Below are 18,258 nucleotides of genomic sequence, written 5' to 3'. Positions count from 1 at the left end.
GTTTGGCAATTGTTTGTTTCTTCCTTGTTTACATGATCAGGCCTTAGGAAGTGTAACACATTTAGGGCTGGATTCATGTCTGAAAACTTAGATTCAAATCTCTGGGTTTTTCATTAATAATCACGTTTTAGTAAGTCACATATTCCTCTCAAATCCTGTATTAGCATTTTTTTAAATCAGCTCATGTCAATAAGATGGAGTGTGTTAAAAAAATGTAAGTTACAGGGGCAGGTGTGGTAGCATAGCAGTTAAAGCCTGGTACGAGTCCCAGCTGCTCCACTTCTGATCCAGCTCCCTGCTAATGCACCTGGGAAAGCAGCAGCAGATGACCCAAGTCTTTGGTTCCCTGCCACCCACTTGGGAGACCCAGAAGCTCTTGGCTCCTGGGTTTGAATTGGTCTAGCTCTGGCCATTGTGGCCATTTGGGAAGTGAACCAGCAGTTGGAAGATCTCACTCTCTGTCTCTCTTTAACTCTTTCAAATAAATAAGTCTTTAGAAAAGCAAAATATAAGTTACAATAAGTCCCCATTTATCTGTGGTTTTACTTTCCATGATTTCATTACCCTCCATCTACTGTGGTCTGAAAATATTAAAAATTCCAGAAATAAATGAATTGTGTGTTTTGAGTAGAATGATGAAATCTATTGCTATCCTGCCTTTTCTCACTTGGGACATGAATCATGCCTTGTCCAGCTGTGTACACTCTCCACCCTCTGGTCAGTTAGCAGCCACCTGGGTTATCAGATCTATCATGGCAGTATCACAGGGCTTGTGCTCAAGTGAACCTTAGATAGTGAAAATGGCCCAAAGGGGAGGAGTAGTAGTGTTGGCCATTTGGATATGCTGAAGAGAAGGTGTACGGTGCTTCCTGTAAATGCAGAGGTAAAAGTGTAATGAGATATTTTGAGAGAGCATATTCAAATAACTTTTATTACAATATATTAATTGTTCTATTTTATTATTTATACTTAGTTACTGTTTTTAATATCTCATTGTGCCTAATCTATGAATTCATCATTGGTGTATATTTGTAGGAAAAAACATAGTGTATATAGAGTTCAATGGTGCCCATGGTTTCAGACATCCACTGGTGGGGATAGGTCTTAGAACATACCCCTAGGAATAAGAGGGTATTATGTATGTGTGTTCTGGATTACAGTTTGTTGATGGGGAGGTTTTTGAACTCCTTTTTTTTTTTTTTTTAAAGACTTACTTCATTTATTTGAAAGGCACAGTTACAGAGAGGGAGGGAGATACAGAGAAAAATAGAAATCTTTCTTCTGCTGGTTCATTTCCTAGAGGGCTGCAATAGCTGGGGCAAAAGCCAGGAGCCAGGAGCTTCATCAGGGTCTGCCACACGGGTGCAAGAGCCCAAGGACTTGAGCCATCTGCTGCTGCTTTCCTAATTAGTAAGGAGCTGGATCAGAAGTGGAGCAGCTGGGACTTGAACCGATGTCCATATGGGATGCTGGCCCTTCAAGCAGCGGCTTTACCTTTTACACCACAGCGCCGTCCCTGAACCCTTTTAATACTGATGAATTTGGAGGGTCTCCCTTGATCACAATGATTCTAAGACTTGTCCCCATCCTATGGTGGGGGCTTCCGGTAGCCATGACCACCAGACTTCACAGTGACCTAAGCTGGGCCAATCTGATTCTCTTCAGAAAGACAAGTTGGCTGCTTGGAGGGTGACACTGTAACATGTACTCCCAGGAGTGGGGGCAGCCACGTGCTACCACGTAGAACTGAGGAATCGAAGAATGTGGATCTACAGAGAGAAGCAGTGGTGAGCATGGGAGAGAATCATCGTTTGTGTAATTTGTGTATGCTTGAGGGAACACTGACTTCATTTGTTTTTTAAAATTTCAGTGTGAAAGGTATGTCACAAATTATTTTAAAGCCATTGAATTATTTTCAGAATTTTCCAAAAATACCCTTTATTTAACATTTAATTTAAATAACAGGGGCTGGCCCCATGGCGTAGTGGGTAAAGCCACTGCCTGCGGTGCTGGCATCCCATATAGGCACCAGTTCAAGTCCCAGCTGCTCCACTTCTGATCCAGCTCCCTGCTGTGGCCTGGGAAAGCAGTGGAAGATGGCCCAGGTCCTTGAGTTGCTGCATCTGTGTGGGAGACCTGGCAGAAACTCCAGGCTCCTGGCTTCGGATCGGCACAGCTCCAGCCTTTGCCGTCATTTAGGGAGTGAACCAGCGGATGGAAGACCTCTCTCTCTCTCTCTCTCTCTCTCTCTCTCTCTGCCTTTGTAACTCTGCCTTTCTTTTTGTCTTCTTTCTTATTTGAAAGTCAGAGTTACAGAGAGGCAGAGGCAGAGACAGAGAGAGAGGTCTTCCATCCACTGGTTCACTCCCCAAATGGCCACAATGGCCAGAGCTGGGCCCATCTGAAGCCAGGAGCCAGGAGTTTCTAATGGAACTCAACCAGCACCCAGATGGGATGCCAGCACCACAGGCGGCGGCTTCACCTGCTACACCACAGTGCTGGCCCCTCTGCCTCTCAAAAAATAAATATATTTCTTAAAGAAATAAAAAATAAAAATAAATAACAGAGTCCCTGAACCCCTATGGGCTGTTCTCGGTGGTCTAAGTGCCCCGTGATGCCCACTCGGCAGGCACGAATGCATCAGCACAGATACTCTTGCTGTTCAGTAGCACATGGGACAGAACCAGAAGTTTAAGTGAGGATTGTGGCTGTGGGTGAATGGGGTGTAAAAACCACAGGAATACAGCCAGAACATTAATGCCTGCCTTCCGGCAAGCTGGGGTGGCCTGAAAGACGGGCCTGGAGGGAGCTACCAGCTGCAAGGGGACTTCTGGGCAGAGTGAAGTGACCCACAGAAGCCCAGCCCACCATGATGCAGTACAGGCAATTCACTCCAGCACACCTGTGCTGGGTACCTGGCATTATTGTAAGGAAAGGAAGCAAGGTAAGATGAGTGTTTGTGCATCCATGTATATGTCTATGGCACACATCTTTAAAGGACCTTCCAAGAGAGATTTCTACTGAACACTTTTTTTTTTTTTGGACAGGCAGAGTTAGACAGTGAGAGAGAGAGACATAGAGAAAGGTCTTCCTTTTTCCGTTGGTCCACCCCGCAAGTGGCCGCTATGACCGGTGCGTTGCGGCTTGCGCGCTGCGCTGATCCGAAGCCAGGAACCAGGTGCTTATTCTGGTCTCCCATGGGGTGCAGGGCCCAAGCACTTGGGCCATCCTCCACTGCACTCCCGAGCCACAGCAGAGAGCTGGCCTGGAAGAGGAGCAACCGGGACAGAATTCGGTGCCCCGACCAGGACTAGAACCCGGGGTACCGGCGCTGCAAGTGGAGGATTAGCCTAGTGAGCTGCGGCACCAGCCTCTGCTGAACACTTTTTAAAAATCAAAATTGCAGAGCTGATGTTGAGGCACAGCAGGTTAAGACACCACTTGTGATGCCAGCATCTCATACTGGAGTGCCAGTTTGATTCCTGGCTGCTCTGCTCTGATCCAGCTCCCTGTTAACGTGCCAGGGAAGGCAGCAGAAGATGGCCCAAGTGCTTTGGCCCTTGCCACCTCCATGGGAGCCAGGGTAGAGTTCCTGGCTCTTGGCTTCAGCCTGGCCCAGCTCCGGTTGTTATGGCCATTTGGAGAGTGAACCAGTGAATAGAAGTGTGTGCGCCCGCTCTCTTGTACTCTGCCTTTCAAATAACTAAATCTTTAAAAATAGTACTCAAAAAAAAAAAATCAGAATTGCCTTTAGTGCTTGAGCTCATGGGATAAGAGAGAATCCCATATCGGGGTCATAAGCATAGTCACTCTGCTGGTTGCAGCAAGTAATCACATCCCAGATTTATTCATTATGCATGGCTTTCACATACGACCTGAAAATTTATGTCTGAAGATCTGTGACCCCTAATCCGTGGGTATTAACAGAAATCCATTCCACTATTGGTGTTAACTCTCAACAGCAATTAGAGGGGGATAATCCAGGGAAGTGGTAGCTCAAAATATGAATATTGATTTGCATTTAAATAATTGAACACACAGCTTTCTTGTCAAAAATTTGGGAGTGCAGAAAGTCTTGAAAAGCTGGTAAATCCCAGCCATAGAGATCCTTCCTGCTAAGGCAGGGCTGTCTCTGCCTTCATCAGCTGATCCAGGCGCATGGTTTTATAAAGTTGCAGGCATGTTAAGGAGACTGAATTGTATCTCCACTGTCTTCCCCACTATTTCATCAACCCTTTCCTGGGTCACTAAATATTTTCCAAGCCAACATTTTTTAACGGCTTTGTAATTTCTGTTGCTCTGGCTGGCATTCATTCAGCGACTAAGCACTCCTGTTCACCTAGGGCTTAGTTTTCAGAAATAAGAACTAAAGAAAGAGGGAATGACAATAAATGAGATTTTAAGGGTGGGTAAAGAGGTCACTTGGGTTTCACATCCTTGGTAAAGTGGAGGAAGGACCAGTGGGAAGAGGGGGAGTGCTGGCTTGGATTGATGGGATGGCTGGAGCAGACTCTGGCTAATTCCATGGGAAGCAGTGAACGATGCAGAAAATGATCCCAAGGATGGCTCAGCTAGGACATGTGACCCCAAACTGGAGAAGACTCAAATGTGTTTTAATTCTGAAGCTTTGCATAATTAAGAAAAATCTCAATTCCCAATCAAATGCCACCAAGTTGTATTTCCTTACTTCAAATTTACCACTAGATTCATTTTTTTAAAATGCTATTCTTTGAATAATTCTTATTTTTATCTATTTGAAAGGCGAAGAGACAGAGAGAGATGTTCCATCCCTTTTCGCAACAGCCAGGGCTGGACCAGACTGAAGCCAGGATTTCAAGTATGGGTCTTCCACATGGGTGCTAGAGACCCAAGCACTTGAGCTAAGTACTTGTCCAAGTGCCTGTGGCCTCCCAGGGTGCTCGTTAGCAGGAAGTTGAAGTCAGAAGCAGAGCAGGGACTCCAGTGCAGGCACTACGACATGGGACATGGAATGCAGGGTGTCCCAAAAGACGTCTAAATCACTGCACCAAAAGCCCGCCCTCCATTAGATTCTTGACGGTTGACCATTAGGGTGGGTTCTGTGTGTGCCACAGCACCACTGCACTAATAACCAAGCAGTAAGGCAATACCATGAACAGGCTCAGATTTTGCGGCAGGTGTTTCCGGTTAACTTCCTTCAATACCTCCTGTTGATTGGGCTGGAGTCCGGGAGCTCGCAAGCTGGTGCTGCAGTACTGCCGGATACCCCCACGGGGGCAGCAAAGGATCAGGAAGGAGAGGGCAGGCTCAGCAGAGGCTGAAGAGAGGGAGATCTCAGCCCCTCCTTCCTGGGGCCCCTGCAGGATGGACGTTTAGCCAGAAATAGCAATGCATTGAGGACTTTAGACAGTTTTAAAACAATGCCGGAGCAGAGACAAGTTAGAAGCAAGTCAGGGACCCAGGAAGTCAGCCTGGGGAGCATTTTGAGAAGGTAACACCTTTGTCACAACCTGGACTAGGTGCAGATCTGTGCTGTTCCACGCCATAGCCACCAGCATGTGGTCACTGATGACGTGAAATTGGGCTTCTCTGAACTTGGATGTGCTGTGTCAAATATACATTGGGCTTTACTTAGTATAGAGCAACAAAAAGGAAAAATATCTTAATATTTTTATAGTGATTATGTGTTAAAGTGATAATATTTGGGTTAAGTAAAATGTTCAGCTAAGTCAGTTTCATCTTTTTCTTTTTACTCTTTACTATTCACAGTTTAATATATATAATTTGTTTTACTTTCAAAAATTTTTTATTCATTTTATTTGAAAAGTAGAGAGACAGAGATCTCCCATCTGTTGGTTCACTCTCTAAATGCCCATAATAATCAGGGCCAGGCCAGGCTTAAGCCAGGAGCCAAGAACCCAATCTGGGTCTCCCATGTGGGAGGCAGACACCATTTTCAGCCAACTTGAGCCATCATCTACTGCCTCATAGTTTTTAGATCACACTACTTTTCAAAATATTACATTTTTAGTGCCCTATATATATACATATATATATATAAAGATTTGGAACTTTATTTATCTGAAAGGCAGTGGTGAGGGTGGGGAATCTTCACTCCCCTAATGCCCGCAACAGCTTCAGGAGCTTTTACAAACCAATGTTTGCCCAGACTACACCCAGACCAATTAAACCCCTACCGTTTGCAATCAAGTTTGAAATGCACGGTGGGTTCTGTGTACTACCTGGCTTCATATTCCAGCCCAGCCACTTCCTAGCCATGCCAACCTGGACAAGATATTTAATGTCTCTGGACTCCATCACGGAGGATGATGACGAGATTTAAATAAGATGATCCACTGAAGCCACTTCAAGGAGGGCAGGCATGGAACAAGTTCTGCAGCAGGCATCGCTGATGAGAGCAGCCTTCTGGTTTCACATTAACTCCCCTGGAAGACGTTCTCCCAACTGACATCATTCACCCAGTGGGGTTGTTGTATTATCCTAGTACACACCCACAGGCACACACTCACACAAAGGGAGTATGCACACCTGCCTGACCCTCCTCACCCCCTGGGCAACTTCTGTTGTGTGTCTGTCTCCCTACTCAGAAAACAAAGCGTCTTGAGCAGGGAGATGCTCATCAGACAAGAGACAGACTAACGTGACTCAGACCGGCCAGCCCCGGCACCCAGAACCCAGAGCCGCGGGTTGGAAACACTGCTGGGCACCAGCGTTGAAACCCTGCGTGCCGGTCTTTGCTTTGCACTTATTAAAGGTTTCGCAATAGGGAGCAGCCCGTTCGTCCTGCAGTGTGTGTCCTGCCGCACCAGGCCAGGCAGTCAGGAAACAGGGCCGAGAGCGCCCACCAGGGGGCAGCAGGCCGCGGCCTATGGCGCCGCCGCGCGCGACGTCAGGGCGGAGGCCCCGCCCCGTGGTCGTGACCGTGGGCGGCGCGGGGACAGCGTCCGGCGCGGCGGGAACGCGTCGAGCCGCGCCATGGGGGCCGAGGCCGCGGAGGCCCGGCCGGCGCTGCGGGAGCTGGTGCGCGAAGCCGAGACCAGCCTGCTGGAGTGCAAGGTGTGCTTTGAGAGGTTCGGCCACCGTCAGCAGCGGCGGCCGCGCAACCTGCCCTGTGGCCACGTGGTCTGCCTGGCCTGCGTGGCCGCGCTGGCGCACCCGCGGACGCTGGCCCTCGAGTGCCCCTTCTGCCGGCGAGCCTGCCGCGGCTGCGACACGAGCGACTGCCTGCCGGTGCTGCACTTGCTGGAGCTGCTGGGCTCCGCGCTGCGCCCGTCGCCAGCTGCCCAGCGCGCCGGCCCCAGTGCGCCAGGGGCCCTCAGCTGCCACCAAGCCTTCGGGGGCTGGGGGACGCTGGTCAACCCCACCGGGCTGGCGCTGTGCCCCAAGACGGGGCGGGTCGTGGTGGTGCACGACGGCAAGAGGCGGGTCAAGATCTTTGACTCCGCGGGAGGGTGCGCGCATCAGTTTGGGGAGAAAGGGGACGCTGCCCAGGATGTCAAGTACCCCTTGGATGTCACCGTCACCAACGACTGCTACGTGGTTGTCACCGACGCCGGCGACCGCGCCATCAAAGTGTTCGACTTTTTTGGCCAGATCAAGCTGGTGCTCGGGGGCCAGTTCTCCTTGCCCTGGGGCGTGGAGACCACCCCGCAGAACGGCGTCCTGGTCACTGACGCCGAGGCAGGGTCCCTGCACCTCCTGCAAATCGACTTTGCCGAGGGGCTCCTCCGCGGATCGCAGCTCTTGCAGGCGTCTCTGTCCAGCCCTCGCGGGGTGGCCGTGTCCTGGCTCACCGGGGCCGTGGCCGTGCTGGAGCGGCTGGCCGGCAGCGCCAGGGTGAAGGTGTTCAGTTCCAGGATGCAGCTCCTCAGCCAGGTGGACACCTTTGGGCTGAGCCTCTTCCACCCTCCCCGGATAGTCGCCTCGGCCGTGACCTTTGATCACCAGGGGAATGTGGTGGTCACAGAGACCTCTGGTCCCGCTGTCCTGTGCCTAGGAAAACCCGAGGAGTTCCCAGTCGTGAAGCCCATGATCAGTCACGGGCTTGGCCACCCCGTGGCGCTGGCCTTCACCAAGGAGAATTCGCTTCTCGTGCTGGACTCTGCATCCCACTCTGTCAACGTTTATAAAGCTGACTGGGGCTGAGGGGGTGTCGGGATCCCGGAGCTGCCGCGAGTGATCTGCCTAACCCTACATAAGTCCCCTTTTCTCATCCAGGCACGCAGGGAAAATTGTAACTGCCTGGCAGGCTCAGAAAAGTTGGGGGTAATTATTAAGGAGTAATTAAATCTACCATTTATTGAATGCCTACTCCCCAGTGCTGAGAAATTTGTGACTATTGGATCATTTAATCCGGGATGCCCGGTGAGGCAATGTCTAAAACTAATCCCATCTCAGAGATGAGAAAACTGAGACCCAGAGAGCTTAAATGACTTCCCCAAGGTCACAGTTACCTAGGGGACAGTCAGAGTTTGGCCTCAATCCTGGTTTCAAAACCCCTTGCTCTTAAATAATAGATGTGAGTAGATGTGGTTGCTAAGCGTGTTTGCTCTACAAGTAGCTAAGTAGTTAGATGCACAAAGAAAGGAGACTTTGTAGAGTTCAGGAGAAAAAGGATTTTGTGATGGGCATCAGCGTGTCAACTTGCAGTCCCTCTGACGGAATAGAGGTATGTGAATAGGAAAAACAGCAGACCATGTCTTTTAGTGCCTGTCTCTTTCCTGTAGGCACTCAGGAAACACACTGTTGTCTGGTTGAGAAAGGCTTGTGTTGGTGGAGACAGTGCCAGAGGGTGGGCCGAAACTCCCGTTCTCTCGTTCACCACGATAGGTTCATGGCAGAAGTGATTTGCTGGCCATTTTATCATCAGTGGGCATCGGAAGCACGTTGCAATGGGGGCTTTTCTCTGTGCAATTTAAATTTCATCTCTGCCTTGCAAACATTGTGTACTCAATGAGCAGTTCCCCTAATCCTTTTAGGCCCCTGGTAAACACTTAAATACTTCTTCAGTTGAAGTGTAGCCTTGACCAAGCTAATACCAGCTTAATGTTGAGACTGAGTAAATGAATGGGTGGAAATTGCAAGGGAAGAGGCGGGTTCTTTCTAGGGTGTGTGTTTTTAGCTAGCGCAAACATCTTAGAGTTTAGGGCTAGACGAATAGTAGCAAAGAACCAGCACCTCAACAGCAGCAGAAGTGGTTTCTCAGGGAGGGAATCGTTTCTCAGTGAGAGTTTGCTCTAGGCAAAAGCTGATGATTCTCAACAAAGCAATATTCTGTTTATACGGAGTTTTAATAGCTATGTACATGCTAGAGACAGTTTCCAAATTATGAGTCATGTATGTTCCAAAGATTGTAATTCTGTCTTTTGGAGCTAAAAGTGAGAGCATGCTCCCATGCCAGTCCCAAAAGCCCGTTTTGCCTTCAGTGTTCCTGTCATGTATTACTAATGGTAAGACGTCAGCCACGTTGGCCCACCGTTTGTGAATGTATTCCAAGGAGGAGTTTCAGGGGCAGATCAATCCTACACACACCCCTGTGAAGGTACCCTTAGGTTGATGGCATCACAGATACTCTGAGGAAAAGCTGGAGACGTAAGTTCAGATTTGATAGGACAACCAAGAATTGATCTTAAAACATTTTCCTTAGGAACACTGATATTACAGAGTCTCAGGGTCAGTTGAGTCAGTTCAAGAGATACTCTCTTTGGAATTAGCAATGACAGCATCTATAACTAGTTAGTTGGCCCTCCATACCTAGGGGTGGGTTCCATGTCCATGGCTTCAACCAACCTACATAGAAAATAAATGAAAGGGCCTGTGTTGTGGTTTTAACAAGTTAAGCAACTGCCTGCTATGCTGGCATCCCATGTGGACACCGGTTTGAGTCCCAGCTGCTCCATTTCTGATCCAGCTCCCTGCTAATGTGCCTGGGAAAGCAGCGGAAGATGGCCCAAGTGCATGAGCCCTTACACCCATGTGGGAGACCTGGAAGAAGCTCCTGGCTTCAGCCTGACCCAGTGCCAGCTGTTGTGGCCCCTTGGGGAGTCAACCAACGGATTGAAGAAGTCTCTCTGTTTCTCCCTCTCTTTCTCTGTAACTCTGCCTTTCAAAATAAATAAATATTTTTTAAAAAGGTAATCTAGAGATGATTTGCAGTATGCAGGAGGATGTACACATTGTGAATTTTTTTATGGGGCTGGGTGTGTGTGTGTCCCAGAACCAATCTCTTGAGGGTGCCAGGGAACGAGTGTGAAGCTGTGCCTACACCATGTCCAGACAGCACTCACGGTAAAGCAGTGGCAGATGCAGCACACATGGAGAGATGTGAGCAAGGGGTTGCTGGTTACTGGGTAGATCACCCCACCAGAAAGGTTGAGCACGAAGGGAGATGATGTGGGTGTGTATCAGAGATGTGACAACAAGCAACCTTGTTAACCGCTACCTCTCCTCCCCAGGTTATCAGGCTTGGCAGTGAGGTGGACAGGATATGCCTTGCAAGGTCCATAGCAGCTCTCCCCAGGAATGCATTCATGATGCAGGAGCTGAGTGTCCCTGGGCAGGGCACAAAGCTCATTACTCTAGCTCTCCAAGCACACACGCACTAGGGGGTAGTTTCACACATGGAAGGCAGGTATGAAGTTCTGAACTGTGTTCTTTAGAGCAAGCTTGTTAGAGGTCTTGAGACTTGTCACCCTGAAGTTCAGGTTATTGAAGAAATTGGGGGGTTCTGAGATAAGCAGGAAGAAATAATCCCAGTAAAAAGCAAAAGGTTCCCAGGTGACGGAGGAGAGCAGGAATGACTCTCAGCAACCGAGGCAAAAGAATGCGACCAGAAACAGAAGGAGAAGGAAAGAAGCAGCCCTTCCCAAACATCTACCATGCGCTACCTGCTGAGTCCATACATGCAGACACAGCCTTTTGGCCACTGCCTCAGCAGTGCTTACATCACCCTCCATCTGTTCCACTTTTGCTCAGTTCCCGATCTTTGGGTTACTGCCTGTCTTTGACCTTGTTCTGCCCTGTAGACTTGCCACGTAGACATGGCTTTCCTCGTCTCTCTCCTTGGCATTTTCTAAAGACCTTGGTTCAGAATCATTAATCTCCTCTCTGGCAACTTTAGCTCTGGATCCCATGACCCAAATCTCACCACCTGGCTACTGCCTTACCTAAATTTTTCCCGATACCCCTGCTAAGTGGGGTGCAGACCCCTCAGAAGTGAATTATGCACCTTTTGAGGAAGAAGCATTATGACATGCACCTCAGGGAAAAAGAGGAAGAACCACTATTGATAGCAAATTTAACAATCTCTACACCTGCTACAGAAAGAAGAAACACTCTCGAGGTGAATGTCCCGCTGATAGAAGCTATGCAGGGGAGGCGTATCATGGTGTAGCAGGAGATGACTATTGTCTTGAAGAAATGATAGAAAACATAATAGAGTGCCAACACAGCTGTGGGGAGCAACTGGGAGCAACTCGGACTAGACTAAGTTACTGGAATTAAGACTTATTCTATGCATCTGCTCTTCCACAATATGGCGCTGGGAGAGGAGTAATCAGCTTCTACACAGCTGCCTCCAGTTCAACCAATAAACTGTAGGACCTGCTCCTGATTGGAGGAGAGCAGCGTACTTGGCATGTGGGTAGCAGAGTTGGGATTGGCGGAAGAGGACTATAAAGGAGGAGAGAGACAACATGCACCAGGAACATCTAAGGGGAACATCTGAAGGAACACCTGTGCAGCCCCCGAGAGAGCCGGCCGGCGGTGTGCCACTCCCCCGCGGAAGTGGGGAAAGTGGCAGGGAGAACCGCCCTTCCACGGAGGTGGAAGGGTCGGTAGCCAACCCGGGAAGAACCAGCAGCAAACCCAGGGAGGGCCGAGCAGACAAAAGAACAGCGCAGGGTCCTGTGTCATTCCTCCACGAAGAGGGGGAGCGACACACAGCCACTGTCCTGGATAATCATAGGTCTGCTGTGTTCACAGCTCCTTACAGGGAAAAACACCCGTCCCACCAGCCATGTCCAGGAGCCAGTCCTCAGCAACCAAACTCAACTGCAGTAGCCCCTCCAGCAATAGCTGCCTGGTTAGGTGTGTGCATCTGACCCCAAAACAGCCCCACTCTGAGTGATGCCCCATTAAGTGTACTAATGAGACCAGGAAACCGGCTATGCATTGGCATGGGGTGAATAAGCTTTCCTAAAAAAGGGCAAGGAGATCCAGCTGGGTTCTTGGGACTTTTTAGAAATATGGGGCACATTAGGAAGATGGCGGCCTGAAGGGTGCTGCTAATAGGCTCCGTGAGAGGGGCACAGAGGGTCCCTGTGAGCAAGCCAAACCATGAATAAGAGGAGGCTGTGAGGCAGGGGACAGACCCAGCGGCAGGAGTCCAGGTCAGAATGGGAGAGCAAAATGCATCCAGACAAGCTGTAGCTTAGGGTTGTGTTACCACCAGGGGCCAGCTCAAGGATCCCTCCTGCTGAGGTCACTGGAGCTGCACTGACTTCTCTTTGCCTTTCTGCCAGGCGCAGGTGCACTTTGCTTTCTCTCCTTGAAGTCCCAAGAACTCTCTCTAACATTGTATGAGCCCTGGTACAGATGATTCTCCACATAGGATAGTGGGATATCCTGACAAACCCGTGGTAAGTTGAAAACATTGTAAGTGGGAAATGCACTGAATGTACCTGACCTCCCACACATCCTGGCTCAGCAACACAACACACTGCTCCCTCATGACTGTGGGGGCTGCCTGGGGGCTACGCTTGCCTGCCACTGCCCGGTATCACCAGAGAGGATGGGATCTCACAGCACTAGCCCAGGGAAAGATCCAAGTTCCACCTTCCAAGTATAGTTCCTAATGCCTGCATATCATTCTTGCACCATTGTGAAGTAAAAAGAAATTTTAAGTGAAACCACCCTATGTTGAAACCATTTGTACTAAATACTCCCTTGCTTCAGCTAACCTAAATTATTTTTTTTTTTTGGCAACAGAAAGGGCCTAACAAAAGTTATAGTATTTTTGCTAATCTATTTGGAGAAAATTGGACTTAAGTATATTGATCTTAATATCATGAGTTAAGAATCTTGGGACTGGCATCGTTGTGTAGCTTGTTGAGCCACTGCTTGCATATGGGAGGCGGTTCATGTTCTGGCTGCTCTACTTCCGATCCAGCTCTCTTCTATTGCACCTGGGAAAGCAATGGAAAATGGCCTGGGCCTGGACCAGCTCCAAATGTTGAAACTATCTGGGGGAGTGAACCAGTAGATAGAAGATCTCTCTGTAACTCTGCCTTTCAAATAAATAAATAAATCTTTTCTAAAAATCCTAATTCTATGGAAAGAAACACTCTCCCATCAATACATCCCTCACTAATATTTGTGGGACAAGATAGAGTACAGATCAAGCTCACAAACCACAGATCTAAGTATTTATGAATTACAAATCAAGTCAACAAGCTGTTCAATAAAATTCGTTCAATTACCCTACCTTGGCCAAGGCAAATACAAATACTAAGATGTACTTTTGGGGTGGGCATTGGAGCAGAGGTTAAGATGTTTCTTAGGATGCCCACAATCCCATACTGGAGCGCCTTGATTCAAATTTTATCTGCTTCCAATTCCAACTTTCTGCTAATGCTCACCCTGGAGCCAGAAGGTGATAGCACAATTATTTAGGTTCCCGCCACTCATGTGGGAGACCCAGGTGGAGCTTTGGGCTCCTGGCTTTGACCTGCTGTTGTGGGTATTTGGGGAATAAATCAGTGGATGGAGGATCCCTCTATCTCTGTTCCTCTTTCTTTCTGTCTCTGTGCCTTTCAATTAAAATGGAAAGCAACCTCAATGTGTTGATTGAGTGGGTGTTCAAAATTCAGTTAAGATGTACTTTTTGCCAGAGTGTGGGCTCAATTTTCTATAAGATCCTATCTTTGTTGTGAAATCGTCTAAATAATTTATGAATCATGCCTAGTGCCATCTCCTCGTGGAATCGCCATCCGTGGAAGGCTTCCTGTCAGGCTGTGACCTTCTCCCTTCCAGCCAGGTTCAGTCATCACCCTCTCCGTCATGGGGTGAAGGGCGGCTGCCTGCAGCTCTCCTGCTGCCACTCTGAGAAGTGGCTCCTGCCCTGGCAGCAGCAGGATAGGAGGCTTCCTGTCTCGTGTTTGGGACTGGCCTTCCAGTGCGCAGGCTCTGTTATGCTCCCATCAGGGATGACAGCCTTGGCTTTGTCCTTACTCCCAGCTCCATCTTTCCAGTGTGGATCAGACACCTTGGTCCCAGCTTTGTCCTAGCTTTGCTGCTTTGTGCTCCCTTCTCTCTACCCACAGCTGTGATCCAAGCACTTGGACCATCTTCCAGTGCTTTCCCAAGCACATCAGCAGGGCGTTGTATTGGAAGTGGAGCAGCCAGGACTTGAATAGGCATCCATATGGGATGCTGGCGCTGCAGGCTGAGGCTTAACCAGCTATGCCACCGTGCCAGCCCCTGTCTAATGCTACTCTAGATTAAACATCCCCAGAAATCCAAAGTGCTCCAAAATGTAAAAACTTTTGAGCACTGACATGACATCACAAGTGGGAAATTCCACACCTGACCTCATGTGATGGGTCACAGTCAAAATACACAGAACTCTTTAAAATATTGTTAAATTATATTCAGGCTATTGATATAAGGCATATATGAAACATAAATAAATTTTGTGGTTAGATTTGGGTCCTATCCCCCAAATTTCTTATTATATAACATGCAAATATTCACAAATTAGAAAAAAATCCCAAATCTAAAACATAGTTCTGGTCCCCAAAATTTCAGATAAGGGATACTCAACTTGAGAGATCATGGAAGTCATAAAGCTGATATTTTTGGACCATTACAGGGAAAGAGGGAATAAGAGAATGTCAGAAGGAAATGGAATAAAAGATTATTACTGGGGTTGGCAGTGTGGCGTAGTGGGTTAAACTGCCACATGTGATACTGGCTCCACTTCCAATCCAGCTCCCTGCTAATGCACCTGGGGAAGCAGTGGAAGATGGCCCAGGTCCCTGGGTCCCTGTTCCCACATGGGAGACCTGGAGGAGGTTCCTGGTTCTTGGTTTCCATCTGGCCCAGCCCTGACCATTGTAACCATTTGGGAGGTGAACCAGTGGATGGAAGATCTCTCTCTCTCTCTCTCTCTCTCTCTCTCTTTCCCCCTCTCTCCCTCCCTCCCTCCCTCCACCCCTCTCTCTCTCTGTAAATCTACCTTTCAACCAAAATGAATAAATCTTTTAAAGAAAGGTTATTACCTTCTAGCAGTATGCGATGCGTGCATGTTGGCTATAATCCTCCAGCTCTTGCACATCCTCATCCAGTCCTCACAACTGCTTAAAGTAGCTGCTGTTGGAGTTTTTACAGATATGGAAACGGAGGCACTGAGAGGTTAAATAATTTGCCCAAGGTTACACACTCTGAAAAGCGGCAACCTGTTTAATCTCCCTGAACCTTAGTTTCTTGTCTGTAGAATGGAAATTGACAGCACCTATTTTTCTGGGTATAGGGAACAGATAAGTGCATAAGCGCATACATATGCATTTTTAGGGCAGTATCTGAAAACTCTTGGTAATTATGGCTTTTCTTGGAATATTTAGAGTAAGGCACTATTCATTTAAAAATGATTTAGTTATTTAAAAGCAGAGTCATGGAGAAAGAGAGAGAGCTTCCATCTGCTGGTTCAATCCACAAATGGCTATAATGGCTGGGCTGGGCCAGACTGAGGCCAGAAGCCAGAAGTTTCAACCCAGTTCAGGGGCCCACACACTTGGGCCATCATCCACTGCTCTTCCAGGTGCATTAGTAGGGAGCCTGATCAGAAATGGAGCTGTGACGTGAACCAACACCCATAAGAGATGCTGGCTTTACAGGCTTCAGCTTAACATGTTATGCCACAATGCTGGCCTCGGCCTTATCTCTTCTTCAAAACGTCTCGGCTAAAGACTGTGATGCAGGGAGCCCTCTTTGTTAGTATGTACAAAGAGCCTACCTAATAGCAAAGTCTACAGAGAAGAGCTGAGAGATAAAGGAAGGTAAGGTCCATGCAACATCGTTTGGGCTCCCAAATCTTTCGGTTCCTAAAGTCACATGCAACCTCAGATGTCCTAGTTATCTGAGCCAATAAATTCTTTGTTCTCCTTAAATAAGCAGGAATTCAGTGTCTCTTTCACCTAAAACAGCCTAAAGAGCGAAACACCTAGAAAACACCATGTACTTCAAGGGCTTTGCTTTACATTTCAAGGCAGTAGGGAGCTGGTTTTCCATTTGTGCACCAAGTCCGCAAGAGAACACAATTTGGTTCGCTTGCATTTCGTGAGGGAAATAAAGCTACCAATATGTTGTTTGACTTCTTTTCTTGACAAATGGGTGGAGAGTTGCCTTGTGCCAACTGAAAAGTTTTTTTTTAATTCGTTTGTATCCTTTAGATTATCAGAACTCCTTCAATAGACTTTATTTTTTACCCCAACTCATAGAAGTCTTTTATTGGATTAATTTATTTGAATTCCTTAACAAATTCTTACTCCAAACTTTCTGGTCTCTTGTGGTCTTGCAGTTTACAAGAAGGAAGATTAAGGGCTAACAGCAACATTTCAAGGAAGCCTATGATCGGGGAGATGGTGAGAGACTATGAATCTCCATTTGGGGGACTAGGAGAAAATGTGGGTTCTACAAGATCCTTGGAGGGTGAGATAAGGAAAGTTATAGATTATAAATCACACTGTAGGATGATACCTTCCCATACACATAGTCAAGGAAAAAACCTCAAGTTCATGTATCTGCTTCCTCAGGGAGATCCTTTTTGAAGGAAAAAAGACCCAAAAGATGTAATCAATTCCCATCCTGGATCCTGCAAGGCATTATCCCCATGGCTGCTGAGCCTATTGCCCCCGTGTGTGCTGAGTCTCTGCATTGGCCCATCTGTCTGTTGCCTTTTCCAGGTCTACCTCCCAACAGTGCCTCACTGAGGTGAAGTTTTCCACACCCCACAGCATGGCACTGAAGGCAAATCTCTCCGGGTTGTCAGGCACATCCTGCTGCCTGTCTCTGTTGCATTTCCTGGGACTTCCCCTCTAGCTCTGTGGCAAGCCTGGTCAGTTAATTCAGGCTGGCTTCTCTCAAGTTCAAGTCAAACATGCAGTCTTCCAGCCACAGAAAGTTCAAGTCATTCTCTTCACTCAACACCCAGAATGTTCTTCTTTTTATTTTATTTATTTATTTATTTATTTATTTATTGAAAGGCAGAGTGGACAGTGAGAGAGAGACAGAGACAAAGGTCTTCCTTTTGCCATTGGTTCACCCTCCAATGGCCGCTGCGGCCGGCGCGCTGTGGCCCGCGCACCGCGCTGATCCGATGGCAGGAGCCAGGTACTTCTCCTGGTCTCCCATGCGGGTGCAGGGTCCAAGCACTTGGGCCATCCTCCACTGCACTCCCTGGCCACAGCAGAGAGCTGGCCTGGAACAGGGGCAACCGGGACAGAATCCGGCGCCCCGACTGGGACTAAAACCTGGTGTGCCGGCGCCGCAAGGCAGAGGATTAGCCTAGTGAGCTGGGCGCCGGCCCAGAATGTTCTTCTATTTTCAGATTCAATCATCCCTTTAAAATTTTGCTTCTCAGGGCCGGCGTTGCGGTGCAGCACATTAAGCTGCTGCCTGTGATGCCGTCCCATGTGAGTGCCTGTTCAAGTCCAAACTTCTCTGCTTCTGGTTCAGCTCCCTGCTGATGTGTCTGGGAAAACAGCAGAAAATGGTCCAAGTGCTTGAGCCCCTGCCATTCAGGTAGGAAACCAAGATGGAGTTCCAGGTTCCTGGCTTCAGTCTGGCCCAGCCCTAGCCATTGTGGCCATTTGGGGTGTGAACCAGCAAATGGAAGATTGTTCTTTCTCTCTTCATCTTTAACTCCGCCTTTCAAATAAATAAATAAATGTTTAAAAATTTTTTGCTTGTCTTCCTGAATCATTGCCATTCTTCCTTGCTCATCAGCCAACATGCTTCCAGCTTTGTCAATTTCTCCCTCCACATGTTTAATGTTCCCTGTAATTCTTGCCACATATACCACATGATGTTTGTGCAGCTGGGACTAGAAGCATTTGCTGCAGAGTGTGATTTGGTCATCATCACAGAACAGTGTGGATGTTCCAGCTCTTACAATAGGCATGCGGTGTTGTGCTTTATTTGGGTGCTGAGCCATTTGCACATCCTGGGTACTGTTCCTAAGTGACAATTAGACTCTGTCTG

General features: G+C 48.1%; 1 protein-coding gene and 1 pseudogene across 1 annotated transcript; one reads left to right on the top strand and one right to left on the bottom strand.

The window, feature by feature from the left end:
* Window positions 1-6,901: 6,901 nt before the first annotated feature.
* NHLRC1 (NHL repeat containing E3 ubiquitin protein ligase 1) lies at window positions 6,902-10,137 on the top strand. The gene has a single exon (XM_051832580.3). It carries the CDS (start codon window positions 6,976-6,978, stop codon window positions 8,143-8,145), a length of 1,170 nt encoding a protein of 389 aa, XP_051688540.2. The 5' UTR covers window positions 6,902-6,975; the 3' UTR covers window positions 8,146-10,137.
* Window positions 10,138-16,901: 6,764 nt separating this feature from the next.
* Window positions 16,902-18,178, bottom strand: LOC149126776 (butyrophilin subfamily 2 member A2-like; annotated as a pseudogene).
* Between the last annotated feature and the right edge of the window lie 80 nt (window positions 18,179-18,258).

This window comes from Oryctolagus cuniculus, chromosome 5, assembly GCF_051225735.1.
Source record: "Oryctolagus cuniculus isolate XC-2025 breed Fujian yellow rabbit chromosome 5, ASM5122573v1, whole genome shotgun sequence".
Classification (NCBI taxonomy): Eukaryota; Metazoa; Chordata; class Mammalia; order Lagomorpha; family Leporidae; genus Oryctolagus; species Oryctolagus cuniculus.
The sequence above is the reverse complement of the archived record's forward strand: the minus strand, read 5'-3'. Positions and strand labels throughout refer to the sequence as shown.

Coding starts and splice junctions, on each gene's coding strand:
- NHLRC1 (XM_051832580.3), top strand. CDS start 6,976: ATGGGGGCCGAGGCCGCGGAGGCCCGGCCGGCGCTGCGGGAGCTGGTG.